Below are 22,721 nucleotides of genomic sequence, written 5' to 3' on the forward strand. Positions count from 1 at the left end.
TCAAGATATAATTTATATTATTTTTTAATATATTCTCTTAAATGAAAGCTCTTTGGGTTTCAAACTTGTACATGCTTATATTACATTATGCTTAATTTTTATCAAATAAATAGAAATGATGAAATTCAAACTCATAACTGCTTGATCATGTCAAAGAACCAATTTAACTCAACAGTTTAAGCTGTTAGATAAAATCTATAATTTATATTATTCTCTAATTCATAATTTTTTATTTTTGTTGTTGTTGTCGGATCATCTTTCATAGCTATAATTCCCCTTTCCAATGCTTCTTCACTACCCATCAGCTCAGATGCACGATCTCGACCTTCTTGGGATGTTTCTGGAGAGAGCAGCTGGAGCGGGAAAGAACCTACAAAACAATATCAACTTGGTTCTCTTCGAAGTGTTGTCCTCTGTTATCTCGAAGGCTTCAAGCCAAATAATGCATTCTTGAGATGTTAAAACCCGAGGTAAACAAAATGTGGCGATGAGATGTCATTCGAAGAACCAATTTTTACCCCTCGAGGCCTTGGGTTTTCTCGGAGGAGCCATTTACCATTGAAGGTGGCCAAGGTCGTAACTTTTTTATGCAAGGCACAGTAAGGAATTGGAGGAGGTTCTTACATGCCATCATATCGATTTAATGCAATAATTATCAGTTAGAACTGCTATCCATCAACAATGACAGGTTCTATATTTGATAAAGTTGATAAAAACAAAACAGTTAGGTGATTGGAGAGCACAGACATGACATATATATTTTACGAGGTGGTTCCTAGTCCTATGTCTATGAAAAATGTCCAATTGAGATATAATAAAGAATTAAAATATATATAAATGAACTCTTATACAATCATATACTTTTAAATAATTTAAAAGACTTTGATATTCATTGATCTGCCATAAAAGATGGATTTATTGCTTAAATTCTTATTGATTAAAATTTAATTATATTAACATATAGGTAAACCATATATCATAATTATAGCACTAGTTTTTTAAATTACATCTAAAAATCATACATGTGAAAAAAAAGATAGAAAATTGTACACTTACCATAAAAAAGTGGATGAGATGTTCACTTTTAGGGCATTAAAAAATAAAGCTATAGTTTTCTATATAAAAGAAATAAATAGCTTGTATAAAAGAAATAAATAGCTTATATAAAAGAAATAGCTATAGTTTTCTATATAAAAGAAATATATAGGGCATTAAATCAAGCTTTATTTAGCACTGAGTTGCTGAGATACATGTCCAGTGTGAAAAAAAAAAGGAAAAAAAAAAGAGAGAATGGGAAAAAGACCTTGATAATTTACAATTGTAAATAGGTGACTTCTATTATTTGCCTGCAGAAATAGAAGGGTCGAGTACGGTCCTGGTAGGACTATGTCACATGGATTGCTGCTGAAATAAATGGGGGTTTAGAACGACTGCAAATTGTACATTATTTTGCTTAGCTTGCAATGGCTTTGCCTGCGTCACTGAACCTTTTGTATAAAACTATGTGGATTTATCTCCTACAGTATCTCCACGTCTCTACATATCATGGAACAACCTCCTTATCTGATCAACGTTTGCTGGCATCAATGTGACTGGGCAGCGGTTATACTGCAGCAATGAAATAAAATGGCATCATGGAATAAGTATATTTTGGCCAAGTAGGGCAGGAGAATTGGGAGGAAAACCAAGCTTGAAGCAGAAATATGGATATTGATAGAGAATGGAACTAGATTCCTTACCTGAGATAGATATTTGAATATGCAAGCATAACAGAAAACAAATCCTGAGATTGTAACAACCGAAGGGTTTGCACGCTTTTGGGAGCACAACGGGCAGATTGTTCTATCGGGTGGCAGTGGAATCCCCTCTTTGGCAACCTGTTTAATAATAAGGAGACCATTATGTATCTTTGAACCTTTTGGATTTTCACGTCTGACAGAACCTAATACTAAGGTCATGAAGAGCTGAAAAATATTTGATAATTGTTGAAATTTGACATGCAAGAGACAGTTACATGAAAAGTAATGATTAAACTTCATTATCAACAGCATGACATGATATATTTTTCCATCATCTCTATCATTAAAACACCATAGCTTTACTGACCAAATAAAAAATATAGGTGCTCATGCATAATTTTCTATTATTTAAAGTAGATGCTTCCATGGATTTACATAGGAAAAGGAAACCATTACTATAACACGAGTATGTGTGAGTTTGTTTGCACGAGGATGAGAGAGTGGGGGGGTACCCCGCTATGAAATCCAAGACTGAAAAGCTCCTTTCTCACCTTCGGGGCTGGAGGTGGTGGGGGTGGGGGATACACTGTTGGAGCTGACATTCTCTCCTCAGCAGATTGGTACCACCACTCCATCATCTGCATGGTTCACACTAACAAAAAGTTAATGCCAGTCTATACTTATTGTAAAGAGCAAAGATGTAAAAAGAAAAATGAAAATTAATGCATGAAAAACATAAATAGGACCATCAAATCATTGCTATTGCAAGAAGTCTACTATCTCGACGTTAAAATGAACATGATATAACAAGATATAAGCTTAGTTCTGAGAGGTTAGGGTCTCAAGACAAGAAAAGGCATGGAAATGAGTACAGTCGAACTTTAGGGACTGTCAGATTTGATACTGTCCAGCTGAAATAGGTTAGATGCCAAAAACATTTTACCATTATTTTGTAAAAAGAAATCAGTTCAAATTTGGTTATAAAGGTAAAACTTTTTTGAAACAGAAAGCACTGTTCAGCAAGGATTGTAAAAACCTGCAACTGTAAAGGATCACTGGTAATGTTGACTGGGAAGGGGAAGAGAATTGAGCATTGCTGGCATTAGAAACAATGACAACACGAACAACATGACATCTATGAGTAGCTACAGTTTTTGCAGACAATATTACTTGATAATGGACAACTCCCCATGCAGGTAAACCACACTCACTTTAAAGATGAACACTGCTGCAATCAAGCCAGTTTGTGCATAGTCAAGCATTGTATATCCGCAGCTTAGCAATGCTCCTTGTAACGCCTGCACATAAATGATGGTATGTCAATATTCTACATTGGAAAACAGCTATACAACTATATTGTCAATTTCTGCAAACAAATACTGAATAGCAAAAGGTTCCACATCAAGTTACTCAAGCAACTAAATAATTTTAATTATTATACCTTCAACCATGGGGGGCCATGAAGTCTCTCGCGTTCATTGCTTCGTATCTTTGAAATTCTAGAAGTAGTGTCCATCTACCTTGACATCAAAACAATTGGACAGAGCACTAAGATATGTATCATTTGTTAAGGTTTCTCAAAGGACAATAAAATAGCAGCAAGCACTATATTTGAATATTTGTATTTTTGAATTTATGTATTTCTGAATACTTATTGTTAAAAATACAAGTGTAAATTCTCTATTCTATTCAAATCTAGTACCAGCTCTTGCCCTGTAGCTCGACAAACATGAATCCCAAGTGCATGTAGTCCTAACGAATAGAACCCAGTAGCATCCAGCAAATATAAGAGCTGATAAGCAAATGACATTCCTGCATTGCAACACTTCAGATCAGATTGGACATTTTGACAAACACAAACTATTTCCAACCAAACATGAAGACAGAAACCAGTTTGGCACACAACAGCATGCTAAAAAAGTTTCAGAATAATGATCAGGATACTGCATTGTAATATTCTAGATTAGATTAAAAAAGGCTGTATTGTTGGTCCAGAGCGTTGCTTGGGGTTCAGTAAGTAGCTAAGGGAAATGATTTTCTAATTGACCAGTAAAATATAGAACAACTTCAGTACCCAATACTGGAAACATGTCACAAATTTGTCAGAAGATACCCTAATTGGATTGCTGAACATTAGAATTCCCTCACAATACACAAAAAGTTACAACGGCATTCGTGCTTCTAAAATTATTTAGTATCTATACATAAAGGAGCATAAGGAAATATGTTGAATGTTATTGCAATAGATGAAACTTGAATACAACTTCTTCATGATTGACGTTTATGTTCCATGAAGAATACAGACATGTAAACTTTACATCATCATGTTATGAATTAACTCATCCCAACTTTCCTCAATTGCAAGCTCTTACATTTGACTTGAAAGACTAGATTAACAAGTACTATTCGAATGAGGACAAAATGAAAACTTTACCTTCATTACTAGCATGCAGCCAAGGGTAGCAAACAAACAAAATTTTCTGAATTTTCTTCATCAAACGTGCTCTAATTGTTGTTTCTCTAGAAACAAGAGAAGCCTCCCCTCCACTAAAATATTCAGCATCTTCAACTGTTTCATCACCATTTCCCCACAAACTTGCTTGAAGCCTGGCTTCCCTTTCTTTGTTATATATTGAATACAATTTTGACTTAAAATAAGGCAACACAACCTAGCAAGATGCATAAAAAAAGTCATTAACTTACATCATAATGGTTTGAAAGTAATTAACTTATTATGATACCATTTATATAGAGTGAAACTAGGTAACAGTTACTGTTTATAAACTTGTTTTAACTACCCTTCACAATGTTATGAGGAAAACAACTTCAGGGAAGAAAAATATATCAGCTAAAGGAAGGAGGGGATGGTACCAAAAATACAACTGAAAGAATTCTTTGGTGCTTTTCTAACCCTGAGTGCTGAATTCCATCCCCTGAGTTTGGACGCACATCTTCCTTCTTTACTCTTATCTTCACCGTCCTTCTTCGCAATCCATATAGGGATTCAGAAAAAGAAGCATCTGAAGAGGAATATACATACAAATTAATGAGCCCTATGCAACAAGTAAGGAACAACCTTAGTAGCCCAACTTAAACAAACAGCATGCTCAAATTTAGAGACACAGCGCAGCAATTTAAGAAACAAAATTAAATCAAACCATCACCACAACCGTACCCAGCAAAGCCTTATTAACAGCTCTCACACAACCAACCAACCATCACCACCACCATGTACCCAACAAAGCCTTATTAACAGCTTTCACACAACCAATCCTCCAACATCAATTTGGAAACATCCCCGATCCCATTTTCTAACCAAATGAGGATTAACCTCATCATCTATTCTTGAAAAAAAAAATGAATATCTCTAATATTTACTTTCTATATCACCAAGAGAGGTTATAAACTCCAACTAATTCAGGGAGGGACAAACAATGGGATTAAGCAAGTTACCTGACTCACAGAGCACATAACATGTCAAGGGGAAGGAAATAAGTTTAGTTCTTGATGCATGGGGACACAAAAGACAAATCGTCATCGTGTGTTGCAGGGGTTCAATATTAAATGTATGACAAAAAATCAAATAGATAAGAATAAAAAAGGAATCAGTTAATGACACAAAACATGAGCATATAAACTAGAAGGATAGAATCTCCAATCAAATAAGAAACAAGAGAAAACACAATCGATCACCCACTCACTTGGTAGTAGCAATGGCAACAACATAAGCCAAAGTTAATGTGAGTATGCAGTTAAATTTATTTATATAAAAAAATGCAAATGGAATTATCAAAGAAACAGCAAGGCCATAGAAAGACGAAATTAAACCTGTAGTCCGCAAGCTATGAGTCTCAAGGACCAACATAAGCAATGAAAAGAATTCATCTTCATGGTCCAACACCTTATGCAGGAATGGTCTTCTTAATGCCAATACCTTCAAGACGACAAATCCACAATATTCAATAAGGAAACATAAGCACAAGCCAACCTTTTGAATAAAAGTAAGTCAAGTAATTGCATCTTACCAAGAACATAAAAAAAAAAACATTTAAAAAAAGAGACTTGATTAACACATGAAATTGACAAACTCAAACAAAAATGAGAGAATTAAGAGAAACCCAGATGAAAATCTCAAGTGGGTCACAAAAATATCAGCTTCCCATCCCTTAAAAACTTGAAAAATTAAGTGGGTGGGCAAACAATTATATGCAAAACGAGAGATGTGGACATGCAGGTATGTATAAGTATGGGCAAACAATTACACCGATGGAGTAGGTAAGGGCAGCACGGAGACTGGCAGGGAGTTGTTGAGCAGCAGCCATCTCGAAGAAGGTGGGTCGTGTCCCTTGTCCTCCTACTTGAAACAACATCTTCTTCTTCCTTTCTTTCTTGCTTGCTTTTCAAATTTCTCAGTTCGGGTTTCCTGAGGTTTTATAACAAGAAGTCTTTTGGTCTCTGCAGTTCTTATCCTCCACTTTGGCCTAGCATATGATTGTTGTGCAAGGTTATTTTTAAAATGATTTTTAGTTTAAAAATATGTTAAAATATAAATTTTTTAATTTTTAATTTTTAATTTTTAATATTAAATATTTAAAACTATTAAAACATATTTTCTAAATGAAATATATTTTAAAAATTTATTTAAAAACAATTATCACACTCCTAAATACTAACTCAAAATCAGGTGATTTCCTTTCACGTCATATTATTCATATATATATATATATATATATATAGCATTAATCAATTTTAAAAAGATGAGAAACTTGATTTTAGTAGAAATTAACTACTATAAATTACTTAATTTATTTTTATATAATTAAAAAAATCTTTAAATGTCACTATGTTTTTAATAATATTTTTGTATAATATCCTCTTTTTCAATAATTACTTTCTTCAAGTTCTTACATCCAAATTTAAAATAATTATATTTATATATTTCAAAAAATCCCTTAATTTATACAAAAATGTAATTTTTATTTTTTATAATTGTAATGATTAAATACTTTTGAGATTTTTTACTTCTTAAAGTATTTTAAGCAATTTTCTATACATTTCAACAACATTTTTTGAAACTACATCAAAAGACACATTTACCCCGCAGGAGAAACCATAACAAAACCCACACCACCATTAATTCTGGCAATGAAAATTTAAAAAACCATCCCTGAAAATTACTCAGGTAGGTAGGTATTTCATAAACTCATAAAACAACATCTTTACTAAATATACACAAATGGGTATCCATTATTGTATCTATACAGTATGTTGTCACTGCTTCTCTCTTGTATGGAACTCTTTATCTTTCCTTTTGATTTCTCTACTTCCAAAAGAGAAAAATAGAAGGTCAAAAAGCTTCTTGTTGTAAAAGACTGATATTCATGGAGGTATGTATCTATTAAGAAATATAGAGATATTTTATTTTATTGTTTGTTAAAAATAGAATAGTGTTGACATGTTCTTACCCCATTACCTTAACATTCTATTTGACCAATTTATACGGATTATTATGTAGGCAATGACACTTTACTGTTCGATACACTTGAAGCTCTATTTTCTTCTCTTGTCCTCCAAACTCCATTTGAGATTGTGGATCCATTTCTATATCAATCCGTACATATTTGTAAGTCCACAAAGTTACTATATTTTGTATATTCTTGTTATTCTTCATCTTTTAGTTTCTTTTTAGCTTCTATTCATTGTCTTTCTAAGTTCTCTTTCTATAAAAAGACAATTCTTGATCCTCTTTGGCAGCAAGCTGTGAATGAGGAATTTTCAGTTTTGCATAAGATAAATACTTGGGATTTGGTTCCCCTACCTTCTAGTAAGAGTGTTAGTGGTTGTCAGGGTGTATAAGATCAAGACTAATTCTGATGGATCTATTGAGCGATACAAAGCTAGGTTGATTGTAAAATGATACTCTCAACAGTATCGTATGGATTATGAGGAGACATTTGCTCCTATTGCAAAAATGACTACTATTTATACTCTCATTGCAGTCGTTTCGGTTTGTTAGTGACATATCTCTCAACTTGAAGTTAAAAATGCCTTATTGAATGAAGATCTTCAAGAATAAGTTTATATGACGCCTCTTCCTAGTGTTTCACATGATTTTGGGTATGTTTGAAAGCTTAAAAAAACATTATATGGTCTCAAACAAGCACCTCATGCTTGGTTTGAGAAATTTTATGTTGTAATCTCTTCCTTTAGATTTTTTTCTAGTAGTCATGATTCTGTTCTTTTTGTTAAGTGCACTGATGTAGGTCGTGTCATTCTATCTTTATATGTTGATGACATGATTATTACTGGTGATAATATTGATAATATTTCAGTTTTGAAGACAGAGTTAGCTAGATAGTTTGAAATGAAGGATTTAGGTTCTGTACGATATTTCTTGGGTATTAAGATAGCCTAATCACCCGGAGGTTATCTTCTTTCTCAGTTGAAATATGTTGCAGAATTCTTGAGTGGACTAGACTTGTTGATAACTCCCATTGAAGTTAACTCAAAGTATTCTTCTTCTGATGGTTTGCTTTTGTCAGATCCTATTTTATACTGTACTATTATTGGAAGCTTGGTACATCTTACTATTACTCATCCATATATTGTGTATATTATTTATATTGTTAGTCAGTTTATTGCTTCTCTTACTACTGTTAATTGAGAAGCTATTCTTTGTATTTTGCCATATCTTTGGGGTTTAGTTTTTTAGAGCCTTTTACTTCCATCCATCTCTTTCTTGGAGTTGCGTGCATACTCTAATGATGATCATGACAATGATCCCACAGATCACAAGTCTATTACTGGTTTCTGTATTTTTTTTGAGTAATTCTCTTATTTCTTGGAAGAACAAAAAACAATCTATTGTTTTTCAATCTTCAACTGAAGTAGAATATAATGCTATAACATCTACTACTAAAGAAATTGTTTGGTTACATTGGTTACTTGTAGATATGTGAATTTCTCTTTCTCATTCCACTTCTATGTGTTGTGACAATTAGAGCTTTATTCAAATTGCTCATAACTCGGTTTTTTTATTGAACAAACTAAGCACATCAAAATTGATTGTCATCTTACTTGTTACTTTTTCAAGCATGACACCATTACTTTGCCCCTTATTCCTTTTTCTTTGTAGATTTCTTTACCAAGTCGAATTCTATGTCCTGCTTTTATTTTTTAGTTGACAAACTTTCGATGCTTGTAGCTACCGCATCGTGAGTTTAAAGAGAGATGCTAAAAAATATAAAATTATTTTGTTTTATTGTTTATTAAGAATAGAATAGTCATTATATTTTCTTTGTTTAACCTATATACAATCTCTTTGTATTTAGATTAAATTTATTATTTTTAATTATTTTAATTGTATTATGTACTATCAATAAAACTCTAGGTTCCTCATTTTTTTTATTTTTGTATTTCTTTGGATTGTTTATCGGTATCTACCTGTCTTGCTTAAATACAATGTTTTTTAATGCTTATCTATCGCTTTCCAGTTTCCTTTTTTTTTAATTGTTCGTTTCATTATTTTAGTCTTCGAGGTCTCAAATTTTGCTTTAACAGTTGTAATGCTGTGATGTTCTGTAATATACTGTCTTGATAAATCACTTGCATTTCTCTCTCTTTCTAAGATGGAGGTTGGACAGTTCAGCCATGAGTCCCATGGCCATGCGTTGACTTTTTATGAGGAGAGTGAGGAGAAGCTTAAGAAGATTGCCAAGCTATCCGGGGAGGAGATTGGATCTCCCTTATGCTATGGTTGCTTTGAAACCATTCATGGTCCAGCCTATTTTTGTGAAATTTGTGGTGACTTTTGGCTGCACAAATCATGCTTTGAATTGCCCTCTGAGCTACCGAAGCATTCTCTTCACTCAATTCATCCTCTCACCCTCATTGTTAGACCTCCTAGCTTAGCTGGGTTCTTTGTCTGTGATGGATGTAGAGATATGTCTCCTGGCTTTGCCTTCCACTGCAAAGCATGCCGGTTCAATCTTGATGTCAAATGTGCGATTTCAACTGACGGCGAGGATCTGAGATCAAGAAAAGGTGTGAAAAATACCGAGATTCCCTACTTCGGTGATGAGCACCTGCTAGTTTCCTTCAATGCCAAGCAGGAAGTTGAAAAAACTTGTACTGGATGCCAACTGCTCCTTTCAGGTCCTGCCTACGGTTGCTTGGACTGTGAATTCTACCTCCATGAATCATGTAAAGATATGCCATCGGAAATACAACATCCATACCACCCTCCGCACCCTCTCCGTGCTCAAGTTGCTGAATATGGCTCAGAATGTGATGCCTGTCACATGCCAATTAGGAAGGTTTTTTATCGATGTTCTGAATGCGACTTCAATCTGCATATTCTATGTGCTAACAAGTCTCTACAGGTAGCATCTTCCTTAAAACACAAGGGCCATGAGCACAATCTCTATTATTTTGTGGCGAGCTATTTCAACGAGTATTCTGTATGCAACACTTGCCGCAAGGTTTGCAAGGGCTCCTACTATCTCTGTCTAGAATGCAAATATTATGTTCATCTGGACTGCATTCCTTTACCGCGTGTTGTTGAGAATGATTGCCACTCCCGCTACCATTCCCATTACCTCACCCTCAAGGATTGCTTTGTTGAAGACGACTCGGGCCAGTATTACTGTGAGTTTTGTGAGAAAAAAAGGGATCCAACGTATCCTGTTTACTACTGTGATCAATGCCCTGATCGCCATCCATATCTCGCTCATATTGAATGCCTGATGTCGGAGGTAAGGCCAAATTTAAGCCCTTATGGAGGAAAAAAGTGAAAACCATGCTTGCATTATTGTCTAATTTTCAACTAGTATCATGCAACTTCAATTTGCTTTGCTATATATACATATTCAAATTCTCTTAATCAGACATATAATGCTCTGAACTTCATGCGGGACTCGTCCTTACATGCTTTGAGTTGCATTTGTTTGTGGTGTAATGATTCTCATGTTTTATTTGGTGGACATGGTGAACTTTCTTCGTGTGGGTTGTTTTACAGTTAATGGAAGCAGAGCTCAACTCTGCGAGGACCTCTGCCAAGATGGTTGATGATGGAGATGTAAAGGGTGATACGAAGTGCCTTGCTCTCGTCAAGTACACAACTATCCCACCTGAGAATCAAATTAAGGTTAGGCCATTTGAGTGATCTTAGTTTGTTTTTGTTATTTCAACTTCTGTTTCTGTTCTCTTGAAAATGTCATTTTCTACATTTATTGTGAAAGAATCAATTCAGTTCAAAAGCTTAAGTTATTAGACGAGATTTTAAGATATGATTTATACTATTCTCTTGTATAAGTCCACATTATCTTGTGTTTAATTTTTATCAAATAAATAAGGATGGTGATATTTGAACTCATCTCTGCTTGGTCATCGAGACTCTGATACTATGTCAAAGAACCAATTTAACCCAAAAGCTTAAGGTATTATATAAGATCACAAGATATGATTTATATTATTCTCTAATGGTTATTTCAACAGCCATTAGCTGAGTGACATGCTTACTCTAAATTTATGAAGTCTATTTTTGTAGCGTTTACTTGAATACTACAGCAATTTACTTGAATCAACATAGAAAGAGAAGGCACTGATGCATTCAAAGCTGCTCACAATGTTTTACCCTCCAATTATATTGAATAGTCGTGTAAGTTTTGTTTGTTAATTCTCTTCTTTTTCTAAGATGCAGCTTAAAGGTTTCAGGCATGAGCATATCCTGGTCCCTGACAATGAGGAATCAGATGCAAGGAGAACTTACTGTTCTTGGTGCGATGGCAAGATTTTTGGTCCAGGCTATATCTGTCAAGAATGTTCGGGAAACTGGCATATATCATGCGCTAAATCGCCCCCTAAAAAGACACACTTTCTTCACTCACAGCACACCCTAACCATGCTTTATCCTCATTATTTTAAGTACTTTATATGCGATGGCTGTAGAGAATTTTGCCATGATGTTGCTGGTTATCATTGCTATGAGTGCCGCTTCTTCCTTGATATGAAATGTGCTTCTCTACCTGATGATCAGTGCGAGCAATTGAAGAAGACAGAAAGCAAAACTATATATTTTTGCCACAAGCATAAATTAACAAGAGCCAACTGTGCAAAAGGAATTAAAGAGAAATGCAAGGTCTGTCAGGTCCGTATCTCCGGTGCAACATATTGCTGCATTAACTGCAACTTCTTCCTTCATGAATCCTGCCTCGAAACACCACAAGAAATACAACACCAGTATCACCTGCAGCACCCCCTTCTTGGTCGGGACTTTGATGGAAATCCAAAAAACTGCAGAGCCTGCAATCTGCAAATTTGGGATATTGCCTATTACTGTGATATCTGCGAATTTGCTCTCCATTTTACATGTGCTACTTACTTAACTTCCACTCTCAAACATGAGTTCCACCATGAGCACACACTCTTTTCCTTCGTAGCATGGGATCTAGGGGATCAGGGCTTTATCCAGTCGCTAGAACCACAACCTTCAAAAGGCAATTTTTGTTGCGAGACCTGTGGAAATGATTGCACTGATTCCTTCTATCGTTGTGTTGAATGCAACATTAATCGACATCTTGAGTGCATTCCATTGCCATTTAAAGTTCAGCATGAAGACCATTCGGATCCTCTTACTCTCATGGAAAATGTAGTCGAAGATGATTATGGAGAATATTACTGTGAGATTTGCCGGGATAAAAGGAACCCAAATCATCCTGTTTATTGCTGCAAGATGTGTAAGGATAACTGGTTCATTGCTCATATTGGATGCGTGATTAAAGAGGTGAAACATGTTATTCCATAAATTGCTTTGATTATTCTTTAAAAAACTTCTGTAACAAATCATCTGCAAGCCTATATCTTTAGTACCTGCTACATTTTCTTATGTTGATCATTTAAAATGTTTGATTTATCAGGGAGACACTTTATTAGAAATACTGGAATGGTGGAATAAAGATTTCGGATCAGACTATGAGGAGACCTCTAGCAAGGAGGATGATGGGACTTCCCTTGCCAGTCATTCTGATCTAGAGAGTTATGCAATGGGAGAGCATAATACGGAAGTCTCTGGAATTACTGAACTTGATTAAAACATCGAGGGTAATGCAAAGGAAATAAGGCAATGAGAGAAATGTGCCTGCAGGGATCCTTGCGATGTTTTCTTGCCTGCAATAGACCAGTGATTGGTATGTTGAAACATCTTCAGCTAGCTTGTAACGCTCGGTATATTGGTGAATGCACATAAAACAATCTGTACATTGCAAATTACTAAGAACATTGTTACAAAATTTATCTTATCGAAAGTGGCGAAGGAGCATTTGTTCTAAGTAATTAGAAATCTCATATGCTTTTGGTTTGAATCATAGTTATAAGATGTTATATTGTGCCTCCACATCTCCTATAGAAAGTATTAAATGCAGTTCAAGGCAAGTACTGATGGAGTTCATCTCCTGCAAGGATGAGGAAGGAGGTTGAAATTTAGTTAAAATGCAGAATTAACATGGAAGCTAAATTCTAATCTGGGATGAGATATACTTCGCTAGAGGTACATTCATCATGGAGTGATGATTCGAGATCAGACATTGGAGAGACTTCTGGCAAGGAGGACTGTGGAACCGTTCTTGAGAGTGATCCAGGAAAGCAAAATCTCGAGATGAAAGATTGCAATGGAAAGCACTCTGCAATTGTTGAACTGGATGAAGAGCCAAGGTAACTTCATCTGGAGATTAAAGCAAACAGGTTCATCTCCAGACTCAAAGCTCATCAGCAAGTTTCCCAAGTTCAGGCACCCCACTGTCAAGTGAAAATCTCTAGTTAATAGAGAATTTTTTTGCTGCTGCAACACTCTTATTCAATATTCATTTTGTTGTTAGGTTTGCTTCAGCTGTACCCTTTCAGTCCAGTTCATGTAGCAATTGAGAAACAATGTCAAGATCTGATACTCATCGAGATTAGTCCTTCCTGTACCAGAAATTCTATGTATTTCCTTCAGGATAACTATACACATAAAGGTAGGAATACTAACATAAATATTTAGAAGAGGTTGACAGAGGCTAAGCATAGATTCAACCTGGGAGATATGCAGAGGCTTGTACATTTAGAATTAACTCATAAGAATTTAAATTTTATTTGAAAAATTCATAAAATTAAAAAAATTTAACTTGGTGTATTTGATTTTAAAGAACATATATATATATATATATATATATATATATATATATATATAGTATGATTTTCAAAGTTAGGGTATGTCTTCTTAATGGCAATTCTAAACTAAGAAAAATTAAAGTTAATGGATATTAATCAAAATGAAAAAGAATTAGTTCTTCTTTGACAAGATGAACATTTTACTGTCTTTATTATTCTATTACTTCAAATCACATTTTTGTTTATTGTGTATTCTAGGGGTGATTATTTTCGGTTCGGTTCGGTTTTTATCAAAAAAAGTAACCAAATCAAATTTTTTTTAAAAAATCCGAAACCGAACCGAAACCGGTTCAAAACGACCCATTTCGGTTTTTTTTTTTTAAATCAATTTTTTTGGTTTGGCTCAGTTTTTTTCCAGTTTGGCTCGGTTTTTTTCGGTTTGGGTTTGGTTCGGTTTTTTCAGTTTCAGGCTTATAAAACCGAACCGAACCGGTTGGTTTTTTCAAAATTTTAATCGGTTTAATCGGTTTTTTTTCACGGTCGGTTTTTTCAATTATTTATTTTTCAATTTTCTTGGTTTAATTGGTCTTTTGGTATTTTTGCTTACCCCCAGTATATGCATTGAATCCTTGAGAGATTACATTTATGTTCTGATATGTTAGAAGAAGATTTGAGAGGAAAGCAAGTTTTTCTCTTGTTTATATTCCTTTTTATATATTTTTAATCACAAGTTTATTTATAAATATAAAATCCTAGACAATTAAACATTTAAACTAAATAAAAAACTAATTCTAATTAATCTGATCGAGAAAGCATGCCTAGAAAGCATACTGTTGACTTCACCTATGCACCAATTCAGACAATTCTTTACCATATCAAGAACAACAATTTCCTATTTATTTTAATTACCAAGTATCGAGAAAGCATGCTTTTAACGTTACTGCTTTGCTTTGCTGAGTCCTCGAGTCATCACAGTTACCACTCAAGATTCCTGCTCAATATTGATCAGCACGCGGCCCAGGAAAGTTTACGACTTTTCGACCTTGCTCCTTCTCCTTTACGACTTTTCGACATTGCTCCTTCTCCTTTTTCCGAAGTCAATAACGAAGAAGTTTCTTTTTTTTTGGGGCTCTAAAAGGAAAGTTCACGACTTTTCGACATTGCTCCTTCTCCTTTACGACTTTTCGACATTGCCTTTGGAATTTTCCGATGTCAATAACGAAGCAGTTTTTTTTTTTTTTTTGCTCTAAAATGATTATATATTTTTCAGAACAAATTTCCTATTTTGATTTCTGAAACAAGGATACATCATAATTAAGCCCCATAAATAGGTAATTAAACTATGATTGATTTGTTGATATTAAAAATAAAAAAATGTTAAGAAACATTGTTTTTTTATATATTTCTAATAAAAAAATATTTTTAAGAACTATAGCAAGACAAATATACAAGATGCACTTCTTCTTTTTAATTTCAATTGTATTCATGAAAAAAGAAAATTTTCTTTCTTCTCCGTATAGACGCCTAACAATAGCTGTCCACTGAGATGAAGAACGTGTTTGAAAGTGTGATATCGGGTGTTTTCTAAAGTGTTTTTTATTTCAAAACGCGTTAAAATAATGCTCCACTTTGCTCAAGTTTTGATAACTATCGTCCTGGAACATTGCCTAAACCAATTGAATTTACATTCCAGCAATGACATGTTGCAGCAACTTCATAAATTCTAATACCATTATCTACATGGAGCATAATTTTGTGATTGACTTTGTTGTTGTCTTGGGTTGTGAAATAAAAGATAATTCTTAAACAGTTTCAGTTGTAAGTGTCCAAATATCTTCTCTCTGCTTCTGCCATTTTGCACTATTTTCTTTTCTATATGAGAAATAAAGTCACTGCTTCTGGTACCAGAACCTGTTTCCTGGCCTTGCATAATGTCGGATCAGATGGAAATATTAGCTTTTAAGATCCTCAGATGATGAAGTGACAGGCTCAGTTTAACTCCCGTGAACGCTTCCTCTTTTGTGAAATGAATCATCTTCTTTCTGCAATGCTAGTCCGGCAACAGGGAGTGATCATACTGTAACGAAAACAAATATCCAAAGCAATTTCAGTTTCAAGGATACCTTTTGTTTATCTATTTATGTATTTTGGTAAAACCTTGGATGCAGGGATCTATGCTCCTTAACTTTATTTTCTGCTTATTGTCAAATAGTTCATTTCAACTTGTTCGTGTCTTTATGAGGGTGATGGCTTTACTGGGTGACATAGGTTAGGGAACCTTGATGAATGGTGCAGGTTAAGCCTATGTGATGCGATAAATTCCACAATGTATCAGACTCTGTCGCATATTATCGTGGTTGAATGCTCTTCAGTACTGAATTGGCATGTATTAAATGGAAGGCATGCAGATAGGTTTTAAAGTGATAACTACAACACAAAATAGTTGTTTTCTTTTCTTATTATATGCCATTCAAGGAATCTAATCTTCATAATCACTTGTTTTAGTTGATTATCTTTCGGCGTGGGATTGGAATTGATAAAACAACTGATTATTTTGCCCTGGAGAAAGTGTACATGCTCATTGGACGTCTTTGGGGATCTCTTTTAAGAGTAACTACTCCGTAAGCACACCAAAATAATGATTTGAAGTAAAAAATAAAATAAAAATTTTTAAATTTTTTTTCAAAAACATTTTTAAAATACAATATCAAACACTGCTGAAGAGTCATGCTAGCCATGAATATAAGCAGGTCAATAAAAAGTCATTCTAGCCATGAATATAAAATATAAAATATTTTATATTTTTTTAGTATATGATTGAAAAATATTTTTTAATAATGATAGTGATAGTTGTGATTGTGATGGTGATAAAAATAATAAAATGATAATGATTAAGGAGATAATAACAACAATGATGGTGAAATAGAAATAATGATAGAGATAATTGGATCGTATTATAAATAAATTATTATTTGTAAAATAATTTATTGAATTTTATGAGTTAAAAATATTTATGCGCTTTTTTGGAAGTTTCAAAACTGGAGTGAGTTCATAAGTATGATTGACCTGACCATTATTAATACTACGGTACTGTTTTTCAAATAAAGTAGGTGTTATTTTTTAAAGTATATTTTATTTAAAAATTTATTAAAATAATATATTTATTTTTTAAAAAACTAATTTTTAATATTAATATATCAAAACAATTTAAAAAAATTAAAAAATTAATTTAAAACTAAAAAAATTTCAATTTTTTTTAAAAAGCAATTATACCTTAATACCAAACCAGACTCATGAATGCTAGCTAGCTTTAACATTATTGAGGTCTGTCAAATTTATTTGGAGTTGCTTGATCCTTATACTCTTCTCTCTGCGCAATTACTGTAACAATCTCTTTACACCATTCTCTGCTCCCAGTAAATCATTTCTTAAAACCATATACTCTTCTCTTGCCTGTGCTTAATTTCTCCTCTCTTTTGTCTGAATACTGCTCAGGCAAAGCAGCTCTTGCAGAACATCTTGAATCCACGTAAAGTATTTATACTTCATCTTGTCGGTGTTTTTGTTTTTCACATGCAACTATTGTTTGAATCTTTTTAAGTAAAGGACAAGTATCACCAGTAGTTTCCAAAAATAAATCAATTGATCTTTCTCGGTTTTTATAGTACATGTCTTACGGAGTTCACACTAAATTGACCCTTAACCTTGAGCTTTTTATATATATAAATATATATGTAATTATTTTCTGTTTTAACCTTTTTTTTCCAATTAATGTAACTTCCATTAATTTTTATTCAATACTGTGACTTTTTTTTTCTATAGGAAAAAATGGTTCGATCAAACGATCCATTTTGGAATGATGTTGAAGATATGAGTAATGGTCGCATGAAGTGTAAATTTTGTGGGCATTTATTTTCCCAGAATACTTCCATTTCGAGGATCAAATGGCATTTGTCAGGAGTGCCAAGGCATGGTGTAAAAATATGTGAGAACGTTCCTGAAGAAGTTAAAGATGCAGCCCTTGCAGCTATTGATGGCCCTCCAGAAAAAAGAAATAAAAATGAAGCTGGATCGAGCAATAATGTCGTCACTAATGCAATTTCAGCTCCTGCAAAAGAACAGAACAATGAAGTGATGCATTTAGACATGGCACAACAAGAAGAAGCCTTTTCCCCTGGAGCGCTCGAACGTTGGATGGATAGCATCACTGATCAAGAGATCGAGTCTATGTTGGGACGTAGTTCTCCTGAAGAGCTTCTGCATGATGCATTGGAGACTGTACCGAGAACAGAAATGGTGCAGCATCTGGAGAGAGGTAGCTCTCATGAGAGGACATCAATTAATCAAGCTGATAAGCATCAAGGAGATTCATCCGAACCATCGGATCTATTGTGTCGTGGCCTTGGAAGATGTTATGATCAACTCTGTTCTCCACCAGTAAACAATGATGGCATGATGCATGAAGTGCCATCAATTAATCAGCCTGATGAGTCTCAAGGAGATTCATCCGAACCAACAGATGTATTGTGTCTTGGCCTTGGAAGATGTTATGATCAACTCTGTTCAACAGTAAGCAATGATGTCATGATGAATGAAGTGCAGAACATGGTTACTGTGAGGACAGCACCAGTGTTACAACTGTTGGAACAAAGCAATGCAGTACATCACTGTTTGGCAGGGGATGCTGGAAGGATACTAGTGGGAGTTCAGGGCACGGAACAAGGAGCGGGGGAAGACGGAAATTGTTCACATTTAGAAGCGGAAAATGGCATGGGAAACACTTGTGAAGGATCTATTCAGCATGTTGACAGAAGTTTCTCTCTTGGGAGACGCCCAGTTGATGCACATGAGAATAGAGGAGAAGCAACACAAAGAATTGATCTAGTGAATCAATCAGCTGGTTTTTCAATGGAGGAGGAGGAGGAGGATGCGGAGGACAATAGAGGAAGGTTAGTGCAGCCTGGCGCAGGAACTAGCTCTTCTAGAGGCCTTAAATACAACACAAGTGAGACTAGAGGAGATCCAATTCCTTCTAGCTCTACAAAGTTAGTGGGTCGAGCATTTGAAGAGAATAAGAATGTGATATGGTCTCTGCTAATGGATGGTAAATTCTCAACCATTGGCATTTATGGAATGGGGGGAGTTGGTAAAACGGCAATGATACAACATATCTATAATAAGCTTCTAAAAAGAAGAGACATTTCTCATCGTGTATACTGGGTGACTGTGTCTCGAGATTTCAACATTAATAGATTGCAAAATCTTATTGCTAAACGTCTTGATTTAGATCTTTCAAGCGAAGATGATGATTTGCATAGAGCTGTCAAATTGTCAAAAGAACTAGTGAAGAAACAAAAATGGATTCTCTTCTTAGATGATTTGTGGAACTCTTTTGAACTACACGTAGTGGGAATTCCTGTCAATTTGAAAGGATGCAAGTTAATTATAACAACTCGATCAGAAGAGGTTTGTAAACGGATGGATAGCCAACACAAAATCAAATTGAAGCCACTTTGTGAGAGGGAAGCTTGGACTTTGTTCATGGAAAAACTTGGAGATGACAAAGCACTTTCTCTAGAAGTGGAGCAAATTGCAGTAGATGTTGCAAGGGAATGTGCTGGTTTGCCATTGGGAATTATTACAGTTGCAAGAAGTTTAAGGGGAGTGGATGACCTACATGAGTGGAGGAATACATTGAAGAAATTGAGAGAATCAAAATTTAAGGACATGGAAAATGAGGTATTCCGGTTATTGAGGTTTAGTTATGATCAGTTAGATGATTTAGCACTACAACATTGTCTCTTATACTGTGCATTATTTCCTGAAGATTATATAATTGAAAGGGATGTCCTCATAAATTATTTGATCGATGAGGGAATAATGAAAGGAATGAGGAGCAGTCAAGCAGCATTTGACGAGGGCCACACAATGCTTAATAAACTTGAAAATGTCTGCCTATTGGAAAGGCACCTTGGTGGCGGTAAATTTTTCAAGATGCATGATTTGGTTAGGGACATGGCCATCCAAATACAGCAAGAGAACTCTCAAATCATGGTTAAAGCAGGTGAGCAATTAAAAGAATTGCCGGATGCAGAGGAGTGGACAGAGAATCTTGTGACAGTTTCGCTAATGTGTACTCAAATTAAAAAAATTCCCTCAAGCCATTCACCAAGGTGTCCCAATCTGTCAACTCTATTTCTTTGTGAGAATACAAGGTTGCGATTTATTTCAGATTCATTTTTCATGCAATTACATGGGCTCAAGGTACTCAATCTATCTACCACAAGTATTAAAATATTGCCTGATGGTATCTCTGATTTGGTGAGTCTCACTGTATTATTGCTCTGTGAGTGTAAGTACTTAAGGGGTGTACCATCATTAAGAAAGCTCAGGGCACTAAAGAGGTTAGATCTCTTTAAAACTGAACTTAGAAAGATGCCTCAAGGAATGGAATGTCTATCCAACCTCTGGTATCTTAGACTCGGTTCAATTGGAAAAAAGGTGTTTCCCAGTGGGATATTACCTCAACTCTCTCACTTGCAATTCTTTGTATCTAGTGGTGTGTTAAATGTTAAAGGAAAGGAACTAGGATGCTTAAGGAAGTTGGAAACTTTGAAATGCCATTTTGAAGGTCACTCTGATTTTGTGGAGTTTCTCAGGTCTCCACAAAATCAAACCAAATCACTAAGCACATACAGAATTTTTGTAGGGCCTTTGGATGATGAAGATTATTATGGAATGTTTTTGGGAACTCCCAGCAGAAGGAAAACAATTGTTTTGTGTAACTTGAGCATCAACGGAGATGGAGTTTTTCAGGTCATGTTCCCAAATGATACTCAAAAACTGGAAATTTTTAATTGTAATGATGGAACAACTTTATGCGACATTTCATCCTTGATAAAGTATGCAACTAAACTAGAGATCCTCAACATTTGGGAGTGCAAAAACATGGAGAGCTTGGTTTTATCTTCTTGGTTCTGCTCTGCTCCTCCTCCATTGCCATCTTCTAACAGTATATTTTCTGGTCTTAAAGAGTTTTATTGCCGTAATTGTAAGAGTATGAAGAAGCTGCTGCCTCTTGTCTTGCTGCCAAACCTGGAAAAGCTTGTAGTTCAAGAATGTGAGAAAATGGAGGAGATAATAGGAACAACAGATGAAGAAATCAGCAGCAGCAGCTCCAATCCGATCACAAAATCCATACTCCCAAAGTTAAGAATTCTGAGATTGAAATATTTACCAGAATTGAAAAGCATATGTGGTGTAAAGGTGATTTGCGATTCTCTTGAATATATTGAAGTAGACACATGTGAGAAGCTGAAGAGGATTCCAATTTGTCTTCCGTTGCTTGAAAATGGCCAGCCATCTCCTCCCGCTTCTCTTCAAAATATCGTTGCATATCCAGAAGAATGGTGGGAGACAGTAGTGGAGTGGGAGCATCCTAACGCCAAGGACGTCCTTCTACCTTTTGTACGTTTTCGAGCTGTATGACGATTCTTCTCTTAATATAAATATAACATTGAATTACAGGTAACCATCGTGTTTTAATTCCTCTCTCTCCCTCCCTCTCTTAATCTTAAAACTTGTTTTTCTCACTGATTCCTCTGTTCATTTATTATTTATTTAATGTGGAATGGGATGGCTCTTCATCTTTTCATGGCTTTTAAATATTTGGTGATCTTTTTTATAGGCAAATGGTGAAGGAAGGCAAGCCTCTTATTCAACAAGGATTGAAAAGAAGGCGTGTTGCCTCTTCCGGATTCGCTGCCATCAAATATTGATCCATAGTTCTTCATTTTACTGTCGAGCAATGTTTTTCTGCAAAGAGCTTGGTTGCTTCTCATTCTTCTGAGATCAGGATTTATAGCCCTGTCAGGATTAAGCTATTATGATTATTTTTCTTTATGATAAAGATCTTGTAATCTTTGATTTTATCTATAAATAAAATTGGAGGGATGGCAGTAACCTCCAAGTTCTTGTTCTGCTCCTGGTTCTTTGTTCTTTGATTAAGCTAAGTTCTCTGAATACCCTTTGATCTTCGTAGGGTTGTGAGTGAAAGTGAGGTTTGAAAATGGAATCTTCAAATTGAGATTTTTGAATATTTCGAATGGTGTCAGAGTGGTTATGAATGCGGTGAGTGTCTGTTCAGAATTGATACCATGAGTTAACACAGACCTGTGCAGGGCATGCAATTTGCCCATCCTGGGCTCAATATATGAGTGCCCCTTCATTGCTCATGGTGGACGTGTTCTCAAGGAGGTGAGATTGAGATTTATTCAAAATGTCTGTCTTCAATTACACGATATAGAGAAATATTAATCTGATAGCAGTATATATATTTTTATCATATAAGATGTAATTTTAATTTTTCAGGGAGATATATGATGATTCGCTACAAATACTTGCATTGAAGAAGAACAATCTGACACCAGACGTCAGAGAGAATTAATCTGCCGAGGCAAGGAAAAAAAGTGATCAGAACGCCATGTATTCGTTGAACAAATTCAGAAGATCAAAGGAATTAGAATAATAAAAAGATGGTCAAATGTGTGAAGAAAAAAATAATTTCAATCATTTTAATATGCTAATATTAAAAATAATTTTTTTAAATAAAAAAATATTATTTTAATATATTTTCAAACAAAAAACACCTTATAAATCAATTGCTACCACACTTGAAAACCAATTCTTTACAAGAACAACAATTTCCTATTTATTTTAATTATCAAGTGCATGTTTAGTATTATGATGTATAATATTTTTTGTTTCAAAATATATTAAAATAATTTTTTATTTTTAACATCAACTTATTAGAATCATTGAAAAAATTAAAAAAAT

The 22,721-nt window shown here is 34.6% G+C and overlaps 3 protein-coding genes across 6 annotated transcripts; 2 read left to right on the forward strand and 1 right to left on the reverse strand.

Annotated features, from left to right (window-relative positions):
- Positions 1-1,204: 1,204 nt before the first annotated feature.
- Positions 1,205-6,227, reverse strand: LOC7465944 (peroxisome biogenesis protein 12). 4 transcript variants are annotated; one of them, XM_024591024.2, is made up of 10 exons: positions 6,002-6,226; positions 5,568-5,673; positions 4,611-4,759; positions 4,174-4,408; positions 3,442-3,551; positions 3,181-3,255; positions 2,951-3,037; positions 2,252-2,377; positions 1,740-1,877; positions 1,205-1,608 (listed from the first exon to the last, which is right to left on the reverse strand). In XM_024591024.2, exons 1-10 carry the CDS (start codon positions 6,107-6,109, stop codon positions 1,537-1,539), a joined length of 1,206 nt encoding a protein of 401 aa, XP_024446792.2. In that variant the 5' UTR covers positions 6,110-6,226; the 3' UTR covers positions 1,205-1,536. The 4 variants fall into 4 exon arrangements, with proteins under 4 accessions (XP_024446792.2, XP_002325774.3, XP_052305482.1 ...); XM_002325738.4 differs by having other exon boundaries at positions 2,291-2,377; positions 6,002-6,224; XM_052449522.1 differs by lacking the exon at positions 2,951-3,037 and having other exon boundaries at positions 6,002-6,227.
- Positions 6,228-9,294: 3,067 nt separating this feature from the next.
- LOC7465945 (uncharacterized) lies at positions 9,295-13,712 on the forward strand. Its single transcript, XM_024591087.2, has 4 exons — positions 9,295-10,492; positions 10,756-10,884; positions 11,440-12,522; positions 12,656-13,712. Exons 1-4 carry the CDS (start codon positions 9,368-9,370, stop codon positions 12,827-12,829), a joined length of 2,511 nt encoding a protein of 836 aa, XP_024446855.1. The 5' UTR covers positions 9,295-9,367; the 3' UTR covers positions 12,830-13,712.
- Positions 13,713-17,714: 4,002 nt separating this feature from the next.
- LOC18108179 (probable disease resistance protein At4g27220) lies at positions 17,715-21,872 on the forward strand. Its single transcript, XM_024591313.2, has 2 exons — positions 17,715-21,413; positions 21,574-21,872. Exon 1 carries the CDS (start codon positions 17,715-17,717, stop codon positions 21,372-21,374), a length of 3,660 nt encoding a protein of 1,219 aa, XP_024447081.2. The 3' UTR covers positions 21,375-21,413; positions 21,574-21,872.
- Positions 21,873-22,721: the final 849 nt, after the last annotated feature.

The sequence above is a fragment of the Populus trichocarpa genome, chromosome 19 (assembly GCF_000002775.5).
Source record: "Populus trichocarpa isolate Nisqually-1 chromosome 19, P.trichocarpa_v4.1, whole genome shotgun sequence".
Taxonomy (NCBI): Eukaryota; Viridiplantae; Streptophyta; class Magnoliopsida; order Malpighiales; family Salicaceae; genus Populus; species Populus trichocarpa.

Coding starts and splice junctions, on each gene's coding strand:
- LOC7465944 (XM_024591024.2), bottom strand. CDS start 6,109: ATGTTGTTTCAAGTAGGAGGACAAGGGACACGACCCACCTTCTTCGAG. Junction 3,256..3,441: donor GAGCTACAGGGCAAGAGCTG/GTACTAGATTTG, acceptor ATGTCAAGGTAG/ATGGACACTACTTCTAGAAT. Junction 1,878..2,251: donor GTCTTGGATTTCATAGCGGG/GTACCCCCCCAC, acceptor ATTATTAAACAG/GTTGCCAAAGAGGGGATTCC.
- LOC7465945 (XM_024591087.2), top strand. CDS start 9,368: ATGGAGGTTGGACAGTTCAGCCATGAGTCCCATGGCCATGCGTTGACT. Junction 10,885..11,439: donor CACCTGAGAATCAAATTAAG/GTTAGGCCATTT, acceptor TCTAAGATGCAG/CTTAAAGGTTTCAGGCATGA. Junction 12,523..12,655: donor TTGGATGCGTGATTAAAGAG/GTGAAACATGTT, acceptor TTGATTTATCAG/GGAGACACTTTATTAGAAAT.
- LOC18108179 (XM_024591313.2), top strand. CDS start 17,715: ATGGTTCGATCAAACGATCCATTTTGGAATGATGTTGAAGATATGAGT.